General features: G+C 39.3%; 1 protein-coding gene across 1 annotated transcript in view; it reads left to right on the top strand.

Annotated features, from left to right (window-relative positions):
- The window catches only part of NUP107 (nucleoporin 107), a 47,763-nt gene that overhangs the window by 7,249 nt on the left and 22,457 nt on the right, over positions 1-18,057 (top strand). The window contains exons 5-12 of the mRNA XM_056130749.1: positions 1,039-1,183; positions 4,773-4,876; positions 7,123-7,250; positions 8,193-8,241; positions 12,170-12,241; positions 12,576-12,664; positions 15,323-15,398; positions 17,037-17,150. Of these exons, the coding sequence (XP_055986724.1) occupies positions 1,039-1,183; positions 4,773-4,876; positions 7,123-7,250; positions 8,193-8,241; positions 12,170-12,241; positions 12,576-12,664; positions 15,323-15,398; positions 17,037-17,150 (777 nt within the window). The remainder of the gene's footprint in view (positions 1-1,038; positions 1,184-4,772; positions 4,877-7,122; positions 7,251-8,192; positions 8,242-12,169; positions 12,242-12,575; positions 12,665-15,322; positions 15,399-17,036; positions 17,151-18,057) is intronic.

The raw sequence follows: 18,057 nt of genomic DNA, 5'->3' as shown, positions 1-18,057 counted from the left end.
TGGGTGCTGATGGTCATGTTTTGTTTTGTTTTGTGATTGCTGTTTTGAAGCATAGAAGAGTAGGAAGCCAAGAGCACCAAGTAAGAGACAAGGTGTTAAAGAAAATAGAAAATTTGGGGGAAAGTAGATAAGATATTCTTTAGAAATCACTATGGTACAGTATTTAAAACTGTAGACTAATATTTAATTTGATGCAGAATGACTTGATCTAATAGTAAGTATGCCTGATAAAGGCTAGATATGTCCCTTGGGTACAGTATGTGCGTATGAGGTGCTGGAATTTCCATCCCCAGCACAGAAAGAGAAATGGGGAGAGGTAAGAGGGGAAAGGAGAGGGAGGGAAGAAGAAAGGTCTGCAGTGAAACACAAACTTGACAAAGTTTTGTTTTGAGTAGTAGAGTGTAATGCCACATTTAATTCTGAAAGAAGAGAGAAACAGTTGCTCTGTATTTTGTTTTGTTCTTGTTAATGGGCACAGATTTTGAAGTTTTGTCTAAATTAGATGTTTTCTGATTAGTTTCTATTGTTTGTTTTGTTTGTGGGCGGGGGGGGAGGGGGTGGAGGTTGGGTCATACCCAGTGTTTACTTAGGGTTTACTTCTAGTGAAGCTCAGGGAACCATGTGCAGTACCAGGAATCGAACCTAGGTTAGCCATCTTTCCCAATATACTCTCTCAATCTCTCGCCCCAAAGTAGATGTTTTCTGATGAATAGTTTTGAATGTTAAATCTCCCCTATTACTGTCAGCTCAAATTTTATGTGGTGCAAATTTTATTTTTTTAATTGAATCACAATGAGACACACACAAAGTTGTTCATGATTGAGTTTCAGTCATAATGTAGGATGCAATTTTTATTGACTGTTTTCAGTGTAGAGTAGTCCTAAGACCAAAAAAAAAAAAATTAAAATTCTTAATAATATAAACTCATATGGCTTTCTTTTAAAAATGAGAAAAAACATGCCAGGTTTTTAAAGAGAAATTCTCGATTCACTCATAACAGTGGCTCCATTACTTTTCTCTCTGTTTTCTTTTTCTCAGGTAACAAATCTGGATGACGGGAATTGGGCTGCTGCTTTCTCATCCCAGCGTTCAGGGCTCTTTCCAAACACAGAGGCCCACAATATAACGGAAGATGTAACTCTCAGCGCAGTTATGTTAAGGGAAGATGATCCTGGAGAAGCAGGTAAAAAGGCTTTGAGCTTTATGACAAAGTTGCTTGTAGTTTTACTAAGATTTGTGCATAATAACTTTATTCTTAATAGCCAAAAGGTGGGGGTGTTCATTGAAGATAAATGGATCAAGTCATGTATATGTGCAGGACATAAATACCGTGCATGTAGTACATCCATACAGTGGGTTGTTACTCTACTTTAAAGGGAAGTATTTAAAGTGGGTTATTTAAAAGTGGTTCAACCTACCTCCCAGCACCATCTTGATACCCAAAAGCCCAGGCCCAGAAACTCCCAATTGAATCCCAAAATAAAATAGCTCCCCACAGAGATGTCTGTGGAACCCAACCACTTATAATCTTAGAATTTCAGAAGTATGCGACCTTTAGTGATATGCAAAATGAGCAATAGAAAATAAATGATCTAGCATCTACCCCTTTATTTTTTTTCTTTTTGGGTCACACCTGGCAATGCACAGGGGTTACTCCTGGCTCTGCACTCAGGAATTTCCCCTGGTGGTGCTCAGGGGGCCATATGGGATCCTGGGAATATCGCCCAGGGCTGGAGCAATAGCACAGCGGGTAGGGCGTTTGCCTTGCACGCAGCCAACACGGCCGACCCGAGTTTGATTCCTCCGCCCCTCTCGGAGAGCCCGGCAAGCTACCGAGAGTATCTCGCCCGCACGGCAGAGCCTGGCAAGCTCCCGTGATGTATTCGATATGCCAGACACAGTAACAACAAAGTCTCCAATGGAGACGTTACTGGGCCCACTCGAGCAAATCGATGATCAACGGGAGGGCCTTTATTATTATTATTATTATTATTATTATTATTATTATTATTAGCGTCTACCCCTGGAAGGCAGACTTGAATGGTGGTGGGGAAATTTGAGCAAAATATAATACCCCAAAATAGAGAATATCTGAGCAATTGTCCGCCATAGAGGCAGGGTGAAGACTGGAGGAGGCGGGGGATAATGGGGACATTGGTGGTGGAAAGGTTGCTCTGGTGAAGGGATGGGTGTTCGATCATTGTATGACTGAATATCAAACTTAAAAACTTTGTAACTGTATCTTAACAGTGGTTTAATAAAATAAATTTTTAACCTGGCAGACCTGGGTTTAATTCCTACGCCCCTCTTAAAGAGCCCAGCAAGCTACCGAGAGTATCTCGCCTACACGGCAGAGCCTGGCAAGCTCCCCGATGAACAAAGGGAGGACAGTGCAGTGCTACAAAAAAGAAATTAAAAATTTTTAAAAAGTGGGTTATTTAAGTATTTAAAGTGGCTTATTCTACTTTAAAGGGAAGGAAATGAAGGGTGCAAATGAACTTTCAGGACATACAAATACTACATGAGTCCACTTATTTGAGGTCAGTGTCACTGTCCTCCCGTTGTTCATCGATTTGCTCGAGCGGGCCCAGTAACGTCTCCATCATGAGACTTGTTGTTACTGTGTCTGGCATATCGAATACGTCACGGGGAGCTTGCCAGGCTCTGCCGTGCGGGCGAGATACTCTCGGTAGCTTGCCGGGCTCTCCGAGAGGGGCGGAGGAGTCGAACTCGGGTCGGCCATGTTGGCTGCGTGCAAGGCAAACGCTCTACTCAAATGAATCAAACTGAAATGTAATCTAGAGTAATCAAATGAATCAAAGTGGAATCGTAGTTGTTAGGGACTGGTAGATGAGTGGAATGAAGGGTTATTTTATAGGTGTAGAGCTTTGTTTTACTTGAATTGAGATGTAATTGATATATAGCATTGTGTCAGTGTACATGTTGACTTTGGGGAACAGTTCTGTCTAAAATGATAACCGTTGTAATAGTTATGAAGTTACAATTTATTACTTTTCCATTATAGTTAGTGATTCATTTATTTACTGTTATGTGTTCACTGTTTTACTGTTAATCATTTATTTTTTTTTTGCTGTAATAATGTTTAGCTTCTAACACTTACTTATGACTAGTTACAATACTGTGCAGTAGATTTCCGGAACTTAGTTATTTTCTAGCTGCAGGTTTATCTCCTTTGACCACCGTCTCCCTGACCTCAGAACCTTTCCTTGGTAACCACCATTCTGCTCCAGTTTGAGTATTTCACTTTTTTCAGTTGGGCTGGAGAGATAGCACAGCAGTAGGGCGTTTGCCTTGCACGCAGCCAGCCCGGCCGAGCCGGGTTCGATTCCTCCGCCCCTCTAAGAGAGCCCGGCAAGCTACCGAGAGTATATTCAATATACCAAACACAGTAACAAGTCTCAAAATGGAGACGTTACTGGGCCCGCTCGAGCAAATCGATGAACAACGGGAGGACAGTATTTGTTTGACAGTGTAGTTGCATAGATAAGTGATAATCATACAGTCCGTGTCTTATTTAGCATACTTAGGATTCAATTATGTTGTCACAAATAGAATTATGTTGTGGTTGATTAGTTTTCCATTATAAAATAAATTCATCTTTATCCGAGCGATAGCACAGCGGTAGGGCGTTTGCCTTGCGCGCAGCCAATATGGCCAACCCGAGTTCGATTCCTCCGCCCCTCTCGGAGAGCCCGGCAAGCTACCGAGAGTATCTCGCCCGCACGGCAGAGCCTGGCAAGCTCCCCGTGACGTATTCGATATGCCAGACACAGTAACAAGAAGTCTCCAATGGAGACGTTACTGGGCCCGCTCGAGCAAATCGATGATCAACGGGAGGGCCTTTACTTTTACTTTACTTACATCTTTATCCAGTCATTATTAACAGCCACTTGGGTTGTTTTTATATCTTTACTATTACAAATTATGCTGTGATGAAAACTCCTTTTTTGTTTTTTTTTTGTGGGGCAGAGTACCACACTCAGCAGTCCTCAGGGCTTACTCCTGACTCTTCTTAGAAATCACTCCTGGCAGTGCTCTGGGACTGTATGGGATGCTGGGAATCCTGCTCAGGTGGCTGCATGCATGGCAAACACCCTGCCTGCTGTACTATTCTCCGATCCCTCCAACACTTGATTGAAGAGACTGTCCTTGCTCCATTTAGTGTTTTGGCTTCTATGTCAAATTATTGACTGTATATGTAGAAGTTTATTTTGGGCTCCATTTTATTTTCCATTGATCTGCATGTTTATGCATTACCAAATTGTTTGGATTACTATAGCTTTGTAATATATATTTCATATAAAGTTTCAAATTAAGACTTAAAGTAACTTCCAACTTTATCCTTTGTCAGATTTGCTTTGGCTAGTTTAACGAGGTGACTTCTTTGGGTGGGTAGATGGATGAATGATGATCAGCAAAGTACTTCATGTCACTGAATTAAATATTTAAAATGTTATGATGCTAAATTTTATGTTACTGTATTTTCCCACAATTACAATTTTTTAAAAATAAAGCAGCATAGCAATAGTTCAGCCAGTAGGGTGTTTGCCTTGCATGCTGCCAACCTGAAATTGATTGCTGGCACCACATACTGTCCCCCAAACCCCATCAGGGTCTCAAGAAGAGCCAGGAGTTAGTTATCTAGAGGAACATAAGTTTACCTTGTTTCATGGCTGAGTAAATAGCAGTACTCCTACATTATAAAAATAAAAAATAAAGTTTACATTGTTTCTTTGCTTCATGCATTTCAGCCTCCATGAGTATGTTTTCAGATTTTCTGCAATCTTTTTTGAAGCACTCTTCATTGACAATATTTGACCTTGTAGAAGAGTATGAAAACATTTGTGCTAGTCAGGTAAGTTATTTTATTTTTGGTCAAGTTTCTGTACCTTTATGTTGGGGGGTTCGGACTGTGTGAGCCCTGGTGCTGGAGCAGGGTTACTTAATGTGGGATCAAGTGAGACAGAAGGCAAGCACCTTAATCTCAGTGCTGTCTCTGTGGCCCAGTACTCTTAAATTTCCCCCTTTTTGGGGGGTGGTGATGTTGGAGTTTTGTACCTTATCTGGTGATACTCAAGATTTATTCGTTGCTCTGTGCTCAGGAATCACTCTTGGCAGTGCTCAGGGAACTATATGGGATGACATGGATTGAACCCAGATTGACTGTGTGCAAGGCAAATGCCCTGCCCACTGCACTATTGCTCTGGCCCCTCTTAAATTTCTTTAGACAGCACAACTTGTCAATTTCCATGCTGTATATAATGGATTTTTCTTAGGATCAGGGTATATGGTAACAGGTGGCATGGTTGGAAAAGGCTGTAGCAGCTTGGCGCCCCCCTTTTTTTCTCTTTTTAAGCTTGAATGATTTTTTCACTGAGTAATGTATCTGGAGTATGAATGGGAGATCATACTCTTATCATATTCATACTCCTTGATTTTTACCAGTGAGATGAAAACTTAATATTTTCTCTCTCTCTCTCTCTCTCTCTCTCTCTCTCTCTGTCTCTTACACACACACACATATCACACATATCACACACATATACCCTGCACATAAGATGTTTATAATTTTATTCGTAATTGTCAAAATTTGGAAACTTGTTAATTTAATTTAAATTAACCAAGATAACCTTCATTAAATAAAGGCTTAGACTGGCACATCCAGACAGGTCTAAAAAGAAATAAGCTTTTAAGAGATGAACCTAAGTGCTTATTACCAATTGAAGATTCTAAATCTGAAAGTTTATATACTGTATGATTCTATAATAAAACCAATCTGAAAAAGGGAAAACTTGGAGTGAAAAGATCAGTAGTTGCCATGGCTAAAGAACAAAGAAAAAGGTGAGCATAGCCACATTTTAGGAAAATGGAATTATTTCGTATTATGCTGTAATGATGGATATAGGTCATTTGTACGTTTGTCAAAACCAATTGTAATACCTCAGCAAAACTGCATACCCTTGGGGGCCAAAGAGATGGTATATTGCTCTTGTCCCTGCATGCAGCTGACCTGGTTCCCATGCCTGGGATCCCATATGGTCTCCTGACCCCCACCTAGCTGCAGAGTCAGGACTAATCCCTGAGCACTGCAGGGTATAGACCAAAGTTAAAATGAACAAACAAAAAGGAGCATATAGCCTTAAATAAATTGTGAATTTTGAGTGCTAATGACATGTCAAAGTAGGTTCATTATAACAAATTAACTTTCTGGTGCTAGACATTAATTGCTGATGGTAAGCAAGTTGCACGTATGTAAGAGTAGAAGGTATCAGAACTCCGTATTCTCCACTCAGTTTTGCAATAAACCTAAAACCACTACCTTTAAGAATAATTAAACCTCTTTTTAAATGGTCAGCTACTTACTCAAGTTTGGGTAAACAGTTGTGATGATTCTTCATGTTCTTTCTGAATGAGACCAAATCTTATCTTAATGGCCCTAAATAAGGAAGTACCTAGGGTTTATAACTTTTGAAAAATAGTTTATGTTTCTGGGGAGATTTAACCATGACTTTCATTAGATTTTTCACACATTCCTCCGTCACAAAATCTATTGTTAAAACCACTATTTCATGTCTGTTTACTTATTTTGGTTTTGGGGCTGCATCTGGTGGTGCTTAAGGACTGCCTCCAGCTATGCCAGGCAGCACTTGGACCTCGTGTGTCATGGTATGTGCTCTAACCATTGGACTATCTTTCTAAGCCCCAGAACTATGATTTGAGAATTAGTGGAGACTTGAAGTTTTGTTTAGAAATGGCGGTGGTTTTTTAAATCAATTTTAGGAAAGTATTTTTCTCAAAATGTAACATGGTATAAAATTTTCAGATTTCATTTTCATTGCTACTGTGTTCCTGTTGTGGTTTTGTTAGGTTTAGTTTTGAAATAGCTTACCATCTGGATAAATACACATGGTAAAAAAATAATAACACATGACTTGCATCTGAAATCCGTATGTATGTATGTGTGCGTATACATATATATGCATGGATGTATATAGACACACACAAACACACACCTTCAAATTAAGACAATTTCTGCTTAATATAAATTTTGAGTGGAAATTCTAGAAAATTAATTGTCTTGTAACTCTGTCTTTAATTCAGGTGAATATTTTGAATAAAGTGGTGAGTAGAGCAACACCTGGACTTCAGAAATTTTCAAAAACAGCCAGTATGCTCTGGCTTCTTCAGCAGGAGATGGTCACCTGGAGGCTGTTGGCTTCTTTGTATAGGTAAAGTTGTAACAAAGTAGATAAATTGGTTACAAAGTTAAAGTAAGTTGTGTTTGGAAAAAATCCTGCTGGTTTCCATGCTCATCTTTTTCTAAAAACTTGGTTATTAGGAGTGACAGAGGAAGACGGGGACAGGGGAATATTTGGTTACAAGGTGGGATATGTTACAGACTTACCTTGGGATATGTTACAGACTTATGGAAGGTACTGAAAGTGCTGCATAACTTAAAGAGATTGTCTTTCTTTCTTTTTGGGCCACACTGGGTAATGCATAGGGGTTACTCCTTGCTCTGCACTCAGGAGTTACTCCTGTCAGTGCTCAGGGGATCATATGGGATGCTGGGGATTGAACCGAGGTTGGTCATGTGCAAGGCAAACGCCCTACTTGCTGTGCTATAGCTCCAGCCCCTTAAAGAGATTAGTTCAAGAAAAAAGAATTCTGAAAGGTCAACTATAATATCGAAGCTGGAAAGAAGCTAGCCAAGTTATCCTTCTCTTAAGTGCTCAGTGGTTTGGGCTAACTGTTGTTTTTTCATTCTAACAAGAAAAAAATCTGCAAGGAAAATGATACCAATTACTTTTGGCACGTGAAAATGTTCTGTTAATGAGTTAGGTGTCGGAACTGGGGAAAAGGCTCAAAAGACTTTGTGCAGGAGCCCTGGTTCCATTCCACACAACACATGGTTCCCCAAACACTGTTGGAAGTGACCAGCAGCAGCACTACTAGGTGTTGCCCAAAAGCAGAAAGAAAGACAGAGGTGTGTATTATTAGCTAGCAAAGATTTTGCAAATCTGTCAATATCAAGTTCAGAAAATATTTACTACTGGGAATTTGTTTTTAAAATATGGTGCTAAATTCATAATAAATTAATCTTGTTTATGCAAAGGTGATCTTTTTGTATTTATGTAAAATAAAACTTTTATGTATATTTTCCTCCCCAGAGACAGAATACAATGTGCATTAGAAGATGAAAATATGTTTGCAACTGCTGTAAGTTTTAAAAATTTTTTTACCCGCCTAAGTGCTTAAAAATTAAAGAAAACTTTAGTAATAGAATTCAGTAGTTGTTTCTAAAATGGATTTTTTTTTTTACATATTTTGAGTTTCATTTAAAAATGTTTACAGTAAAAGTCTAGAATCTCATTAAAAATCAAACACAAACATCTGTTACGGAGTAAATGGTCCTATTTTACTACTTAAACAATGTGGTATGTATCCTACTAGATGATTTTCTGTGCATGTGTACAAACTTTGGGGGAGGGGGTGCACACCCAGCAGTGCACAGGGCTTGCTCCTGTCCCTACACTCAGGGATCACACCTTGTGGGCTTGGGGGGGCCATATGGGGTCATAGGAATCAAACCCAGGTCTGCTGTGTGTAAGGGCAAGTGCTGTTCCTGCTGCACTTTTGCTCTGGCCCCTATACAAACATTTTAATATATAGTCTGGTGTTATTTACACATTATGATAAGAATATTTTTATCAGTATTTTATATTTGTCTTCATCTCATTTCATATAGGTTTATTTTTTAGTTGCTTTTTCTAACCAACAGGGACCACACATGTTAGTGCTTGACGTACCAGGGCTACAATCACCTGTGCTTGTGCTAGGGAACAGCCCAGGACATCAAATGTGTGAAGTGTGTGCTCTGCTGCTCAGCCACATCCCATCCTTTACCTGTTCATAGTATGCCAGAGAAAAAATGTTAGGAGTTTTTGCAGACACTGGTGGACATTGTTGATTATTTTTGGTATTTTTGCTATAATTGTCAATAAAGCGATGAGCATTCTGCTTTGTACTCAGATGCATAATTGATTACTTCCTGTATTCTGGAAGTGAAATTGTTAGTGATTTGGTAGAGATTGTCCTTGCTTTCATAATGTAATGTATCGGCTTGCACTCTCAAAGTGTATTAAAATGTTTTATTTTGATAATTGTAGGGAAGGTGGTGTCTCATTTTCATGTGTTTGTCATTACTTAGGTGGTATGTTTTGGTATCTAGAATTGTGCTAGCTCTCCAGAACAATGACATTTCATTTTATTCTGCTCTCTTTAAAAAACAGAACTCGGGGGGGCGGGGGGTGTACGTATGACAGTGCTCAGGGGCTGCTCCTGATGGTACTTAGGGAACCGTGTGGTGCTTGGGACTGAACCTGGGCCACCTGCATCCAAAGCTTGTGCTCAGCCCATTGACTATCTTTCTGACCCAAGGAATATACTTTATTTTTATTATTATTTGGTTTAGTGGCCACACTGGACAGGCTCAAAGGCTATTCCGACTATGCTCAAGAATGTCTCTTGGAGGTGCCCAGGGGACTGTATGCCAGGGATGCAAACCAGGGTCAACATCAAGCAGGGCACAGACCTTACTTCCTGTACTATCCGATTACTCTCCTGTACTAACTATAGTTAGTTTATAGTCAAGGCACATCCTTTAAAGACTTAATTAAAAATGCCTCTAAAACTATTCAGACCAGATCTTCTTGGGGGTTTAATTACTTTTTGTTTTCTGATGATGATAGACTCATAGAAAGCAACCATAAATAACCACCCAAAAGGTGAAACATTTAAGTAAATCATTTCAAATATATACATATATATCTGCTAATCTGTTTTTTTCTTTGAAATAGGTGAAATATCTTTCCACCTATTCACCTTTTCACCTATTCTTTTACTCTACAAATACTTAATTCTAACAGACTTCTGAAATAATACCTTATATTTGACTATTCATTGAACCTACTTACTATATTAATAGTTTTTTCAATTATTGTCTTGCTTTTTATATAGTGACTTTTACTCTTTTCTCATACTTTCTATTATTCATTTTCTTGTTTTTGTATTAACTACAACTTTCAAAGTAAAGTTAACAGAATTTATTTTTCTTTTCATCTGGATTTTAATGGAGTGTCTCAATTTATAGTTAAGTAATTACGTGCCATAAATTTGAACTGGATAGTCTTATTTAGCAAAATAGTCTAATTTATGAGGATATTTTATTTTTTAATGGTATCTCAATTTAATTTTAAAAAATAAATGGAAAAAAGGAATAAGAAGATAGCCTTGTTTAAAATAGATGCAAAATAATTATATAGAAATACACAAAACAGTATACAAAATGAAAAGGTATTTAAAGCTCTAACATCAAGAAATACATTTTTTTCTTTTGGGGTTATACCCAGCAATGCTCAAGGGTTACTCCTGGCTCTGCACTCAGGAATTACTACTGACAGTGCTCAGGGGACCATATGGGATGTAGGGCATCGAATCCCGGTTGGCTACATGCAAGGCAAATGCCCTACCCACTATACTATTGCTCTGGCCCAAGAAACAAGTTTATTATTTTGGTGTTTTTCCTTCCAAATATTGCTGGTAGTGTATTATCAGCTAATCATAATGAACATATGAAAGAAATCCAGTCATAAACAACTTCGTAATTGTTTCTTACAGTCTACTTTGTGTATAGTAATTCAACATTATTTTTGAATGTTGATATTCTCCCTCTTGGAGAGCCTGGCAAGCTACTGAGAGTATCTTGCTTGCACAGGCAAAGCCTGGCAAGCTCCCTGAGGTGTATTGATATGCCAAACACAGTAGCAACAAGTCTCACAACAGAGATGTTACTAGGCCCACTCAAGCAAATTGATGAACAACAGGAGGATAGTGCTATAGTGCTACAGTTGATATTGTAGCTAGCTCAAAGTCTTGATACTTCTACTGCTTGGTTTTAGGATACTTCAATTGAATGACATCTTAGCATCTTTTAAGATGTTTACTGACTTCTTTAACCTTTATGTAAGCTGGATTAATAGTTTTGAACCATGCTTGTATTGGTTCTAGTATATTTACCTTTTAATATGCTACTTAATTTTACTTCTTTATAATTCTGTCAAGTTGTTTAGTCTTACTTTGGAGTAATAAGTTTTAGCACCCGTCAACTTCCGTGTACAGTGTTTTAATGATGCTAATTTTAAAAAATTAATGTTTGTGATTTGAAGAGATAATACACAGGTTAAGATGAGTGCCTTTCATGTGGCCAACCCTGCTTTGCTCCCTGGCACCATATATGGCACCAAGCCTATCAGGAATGATCATTGAGTGCCATAGGATATGGCCCCAAAACAAAAGAAAATAAGAGTTTAATGTTTATAAGTGTTTTTCAAGATGTCAGCTGATTGCAGCCTTATTCTTTTGTTTTCTTTCCTCCCTAAAACAACTTCTTTAAAGAAAGGGGCCAGTGAAACAGCAAAATAGTTAAGGCGCTTGTTTCACTTGTGACTGACCCTCGTTTCATCCCTGGTACTGTGTGCTAACTGAGCATTTCCAGTGCGACTGTAGGTAGTCCCAGCACCACAGAGCCTGAGCAGCCCCGCAGCCTGGGGACCTCAGGTTACCCAGCTAGGCTGCTTGCCTGAGAATTGCTGCTGGAGCCCCCGAGACTTTCTGAGCACTACTTTGGAGGCCCCCCCAAGGCAAATAATAAAACATTCCATTTTAACCAAATTATTAACATAGGCTGGAGCGATAGCACAGCGGTAGGGCGTTTGCCTTGCATGCAGCCAACATGGCCCACCCGAGTTCGATTCCTCCGCCCCTCTCGGAGAGCCCGGCAAGCTGCCGAGAGTATCTCGCCTGCACGGCAGAGCCTGGCAAGCTCCCGTGACGTATTCGATATGCCAGACACAGTAACAACAAAGTCTCCAATGGAGACGTTACTGGGCCCGCTTGAGCAAATCGATGAACAACAGGACAGTGTGACTACTATTAACATAGCAAGAAGATCAATAAATGTATTAGAAAGTTGAAACTTATTTGAGAAAAAAAATTTCAAAGATGAATATACAGATTTGTTATATAGTAAAATGTTTATGGGTGATTAAGTTTCAATTTTGCTTTATTTCTTTCCTCTTCTTTTCAGTCTCTTAATGCCAGTGAAAAAGCAATCGTGGAAGGTTTATTTCAGAGAGATTCACTTGTTCGACAAAGTCAGGTATGCGTAAATGCTTTTTAGGGTTTTTTTCTTTTCCATGAAACATGGAGAAAGGGGTAAATGACATACAAAGAGCTAGTTTTTCTTTCTAATTTAAAGGTTAATTTTTCTTTTTTGATTTTTTTTTTAATTTATAATTAAAAAGAATAAAGAACATTGTTCTCTGGGGGATTGCGTGCTAAAATTTTGCAACAGAATTTATAAAATTAGTGGTTGAAAAAATTGATACTTTCTATATCTTAATCAGAATTGTTTCTTAAATTAAGGTTAAGAGTTGTATCTCTTTAGAAAAATAAAACATTTTATAGCTTTTGTTCTTTTTTTTCCCCCCTAGCTGGTGGTAGATTGGTTAGAAAGTATTGCTAAAGATGAAATTGGAGATTTTTCTGATAATATTGAGTTTTATGCAAAATCAGTATACTGGTAAGTCACCAAACTTATTCCTAATATTCCTTAATAATTGTTTTGTCATTTTTGTTTTTTTGTTTTTAGACACTGAAATTTACAGTTATTCATAGTTGGGTTTCAGGCATACAGTTTTCTGGTATCTATCCTATCACCACTCTTAACTTCCCTTTATCAGTGTCTCCATACCCTCCTGCTTTGTCTTTTAACAAGTATTTTATTCTTCCTTATGAAGTTCTTAGAACTTACTCTGAATAGAAACAAACAGGAGAGGGAGAGGAAGGGAGGGAGGGAAGGAGGGGGAGAGGGGAGGGGAGAGAGAGAGAGAGAGAGATTTCTGCCATCCTGCCATAGAGACTGGCTGTGGGTGGGGGGTGGAGGGGTGATGGGAGGGAAACTGGGGGCACTGGTGCTGGGAAATGTACACTGGTGAAAGGATGGGTGTTAGAACACCGACTGAAACCTAATCATGAACAACTTCGTAAGAGTCTATCTCACAGTGATTCAATAAAAAATTAAAAAAGAAAGTTTAAAAATTTAAAAATAAAAATGATTCAACATCCTTTGGAGTATCAAGTGCTTTGAAGAAACATTAGTTGACGGTTAGAAAGTGAAAATGGGTATTGATTTAAAGAAGACAGGTGTTCAGGGTGATGTAGCGCTGCATCAGGTGATGTAGCGCTGTAGCACTGTCCTCCCATTGTTCATCGATTTGCTCGAGTGGGCATCAGTAACGTCTCCACTGTGAGACTTGTTACTGTTTTTGGCATATCATATACACCACAGGGAGCTTGCCAGGCTCTGCCGTGCGGTCGGGACACTCTTGGTAGCTTGCCGAACTAAGTAAAACATTTTTAAGGGTCGAAGAGATAGCACTGGAGGAAGGCTCCTTTTCAATCTGGTTTGTTCCTGGGCACCACATATCTCCTGAGCCCTGCTGGTCGCAATCCCTGAATACAGAGGCAGGAGTGGCCACAGCATACTGCTTGATGGGGGCTCAACCCCCTCCCATTTGCTGCTGGGGGGTGAGAAGGGAAAGCTTTTTTAAGTAATAAAGGAGGCAAGCTGTGCAGAAGTCTGGGAAGAAAGTATTCTCAGCACATAATGTTACTCAGACCTCAAGATGGTAAAGTATTTGCGTAAAGAAGCAAGCGTGAACACAGCAGATGACTGGTTGAAAGTGAGACTGAAGAGAGACCAACTGCAGGATTTTAACAGGCAGGACAGGCTACTGCTTTGGGACTTGATTCTAATGTGATGGGAAACCTTATTTGAGAACAAATAAGAAGTGACATTGTCAATTTGTGTTTTCAAATAGACTCGCTAATTTTTTAAATAATTATAATTTGATCATTAAAAAGATACTTCTGTCGTGTTCTTAGCTACTTAGGGTTTTACTTAAAATTTCTTTTTCCCAGGTCCTTTTATATTTACCAATTAACATAGTAGTATGGTAATTTCTGAAGCTAGAAAGCACTACTAAGTCAAAGGAACTTTTGTGTTTGCTTTTGTTTTTTTGAGGAAGCCATACCTGGCTGTTCTCAGGGCTTACCCTGGCGCTGCTCTGTGGGACCACTCCTGGCAGAGCCTAGGAGACCATGAGGTTGCCAAGATCAAACCTGAGAGAGCTGCACACAGAGAAGCACCCTGCCTGTTGTACTGTCTCTCTACCCTAAAAGGGACATTTTAGTTCCAGACCTGAATATTACTATTAGACTAAAAAGCACTATAGCACTGTCCTCCCATTGTTCATTGAGGACACCGGTAACATCTCCATTGTGAGACTTGTTACTGTTTTTGGCACATCAAATACGCCACAGGGAACTTGCCAGGCTCTGCCGTGATTAGAGTAAGTAGTGTTATGAATGTAAAAGGTCTGTAAGCTAATTATATCGTTGCTTAGCTAGGAAGCTTGTACAATTTAGTAATTGTTAAGAATGAAATCTTTAAGGACTAAGGAGATGTCTCATAGTGCTGGTGTGCATGCCCAGGTCTGATCCCAACAAGGCTAGATCCCTGAACACTGCCATAGAGACCCTGAACAGTGAGCCATGAGGAGCCTCACTCCAGCCCAGTGGTTGTGATTTTTCTGGAAAAGAAATTTATAAATTTTTTTTTTTTTGGCTAAAATACTCTGCTAAAGTTTTTGGTCCTTTGATTTCAACAAAGATGTCAAAACAATCCAATGGGAAAAGGACCATCTTTTCAACAAACCACACAGAAAAATAGGATGCCTGTGAGTACAAATATTTATTAGGCTTGGCACCTCTCTTATACTATACGTGACAATCAGATGTGGATCATCAGGACTGAGACCAGGAGCTGAGTTCAGTGCTGGCAGTGCACAGTCCTTGGTGGGATACCCCTTACTTCCCCCAAAATACCTTTTACATGAAAAAGTGTTCATCATCCATAGTCATTTGATCTAAAATGCCCTTGGTGAGGGAGGGCTCACTCCCAGCACAGTGCAGGGACTATACCCCAACAGTGCTTAGGGGTTGCTCCTCTTGGGGTGTCTGAGAATCATGGTGGTATTGGGTCAACTCCAGCCCATTAAGCGCTCTCTCTAACCCACTTTTTCTGAAGTTGTTCTCTTTAATTTCATTCGATTTGCTTTGTTTTTAATAAAGACACTAAAATTTCTTCTCCAAACAAAATACGTACTTTTTCTTTCAGGGAGAATACTCTGCATAGCTTGAAACAGCGACAGATGTCTTTCATAGGAAGTGTCCGCCCTCTTGTCACTGAATTGGTAAGTGTTCTTTGAAATAAAGTTGTCCTTAAAGCTAAGGTCTGAGCAGAGGTTGCTCAGTGGGCTGAACATATGCTTCTATTGAAGGAGGCCCTACTGTATTACTGGCATCTGTGGTCCCCTAAACATCACCAGGAGCAACCCCCAAGCACAGAGCCAGGATTAAGTGGCTCCTGGGCAAAGCTGGCTGTGGCCTAAAATAGACAAATAGTTAACTTTCTTTCCTAAAGCTGACAATTTTGCTATCTCTATTATAGTTTCCTGAAGGTTTGCTCATGGTATTGAGTTGCTAATAAACAGCTACTGTTACATTTGGATATGATTGTAATATAGAACTGTCCTCCTGTTGTTCATCGATTGGCTCAAGCGAGCACCAGTAACGTCTCCATTGTGAGACTTGTTACTGTTTTTGGAATATCGAATATACCACGGGGAGCTTGCCAGGCTCTGCCGTGTGTGTGTGGGGGGGATACTCTCGGTAGCTTGCTGGGCTCTTCAAGAGGGGCGGAGGAATCCAACCTGGGTCGCCCGGGTCAGCAGCGTGCAAGGCAAGCACCCTATCTGCTGTGCTATCGCTCCAGTTACAGATTGTAATATAGTTGAATATATGTGTGGCCTTCAAATTGTAAAAGAAAATGAAAGTTTCTGATTTACCAGTCATCAAAACTAATCTTGGGCCATGGAAGAGGAAATGACTTGAAAGTCCTGGAGCGCATGATGGAGCCCTAGTGTGATCCTAGCACCCTAAGCACTACTTGGTGACTCCAACCAACACTGGGTATGCCTACCAGGAAAGAAAAGAAACAACTTAATGTTGACTCTATAGCCTCTGTAGCAAGGTATATTACTTGTCAGCTACCATGTGGTGACCTAGGAAAGTTCTCCCTTTTTGAGGTGGTGGGAATACAGCCTGCAGTGCTCAGGGCTTATTCCTGGCTCTGTGCTCAGGGAACCATTTGTGATTCCGGAGAATTCATCTAGGGTTGACCACATGCAAGGTTAGCACCTTAACCCCTCTACTGTCTCTGAAAGTTCTTTTATGAAGAAAACAGGAAGAAGAAAAAACTAAAACTGAGAATTAACTTGAAATAGGTCATACTAGGATATGAGTAATAGGAATAACAGTTTGGAAAGATCAGCAATTTAATTATTACCCGTAGTGGAAATAAGGAACAGAGCTTTGTAATAGATGGAACCACATGAATTGAATGTTTATACTGATATGGCCCTGCATAGAATTTTCTTGGCCATGTAGTTGCTATAGCAGGATAAAGCTCAAATCAACTTGAATTGTGAGAGATTTCTAACTGATCTGGGCCTCAGCCTGACCTAAAGCATGACCCTTTGCCAGTCAACAATACATAGTTACATGTGACTGTTTGGACGGCTTATAATACTGGTATTCTTTTTGTTAATAAATAGATCAGTTTACTTTAGTATGATAATTTGGGGAGGTTTATAATTTCTTCATGAATTTTAAAATATATGTAGGTAGAGCGGCTGGAAAGAAAGGAAAGGAAAGCTGCCTTGCACACAGCTCATTGAAATCTGGTTCAGTTCCCTCCCCAAACATATTTGTAGGTAGAAGAAATTTGTAGTACATGTGTTTCTTGTTTGTTATTTCTTCTTTGTTAATAGGATCCTGATGCTCCCATAAGACAGAAAATGCCTCTTGATGATCTGGATAGAGAAGATGAAATCAGATTACTCAAATATCTGTTCACTCTAATTCGTGCTGGAATGACAGAAGAGGTAAACCTGCTTGTCTGGTTCCAAAAGTCATAGACTTAAGTTGGGACGGATCACTGTGGCAACTTGGTGCACTTTCTCACAGCCCTGATGTCTTCAGTAGTGTTTCTGCATCTAACTCTTGTTTGACCATTTCCAGTAATAAGAAACATATTATTTCAAATCAGTGCTCTTTGTTCAACTTAATAGAAAATTCTTCATAAGAAAAAAATTACATTTGCCTCCCTGTATTGTACTGTGTAATCTAGACATATCTCCACTATTTTTGGTTCTGATTTTTTAAAAACAAATTTTTGTTGAGGCAGCTTTAATTTACAAGACTGAACATTTATATGTTTTAGAGCTATGGTGTTTCCACACCATCTACACCACCAGACAGCTAATATCCCCCCACTGCAGTCCACTGGAACCTTTCAGCCAACTCCATGGTGGCCTCAGTTCTACACTTGGGCAAGCACATTGTCCGTTTCCTTGCTTTATTTCCTAATGTAACACATCTGAGTGAAAGCATCTGGTATTTGTCTTTCTCCTTCTGACCTTTTTCACTTCGCTTGAAACCTTCCAGTTCCACCCATTTTGTAGCAAAGGGCAAGATTTCATCTTTCCTTATAGCAAAATAGTAGTCTATTGTTTACATTTTCTTTATCTCATCTATTGTGGGGGCACTTGGAATGTTTCTAGGTCTTGTAAATCGTGCAGTGGACGTAGGTATGCATACATCATTTTGAATTGGTATTTGTCCTGTTCCCTAGTTGGAACCAAGGAATGAATAATAATATAGATCTTAAATTTTTTTCCTTTTTTTTCTTAAGAAATCTCTATACTGTTTTATGCACATGCTGAGCCTATTTATATTCTTAACAATTAATGGTGTCTCCTTTTTCTCCACACTTCTTCCAGCTCTTGTTTT

Source organism: Sorex fumeus, unplaced genomic scaffold, assembly GCF_029834395.1.
Source record: "Sorex fumeus unplaced genomic scaffold, SorFum_2.1 ptg000081l, whole genome shotgun sequence".
NCBI lineage: Eukaryota > Metazoa > Chordata > Mammalia > Eulipotyphla > Soricidae > Sorex > Sorex fumeus.
This window is presented reverse-complemented; position numbering and strand designations above follow the sequence as displayed.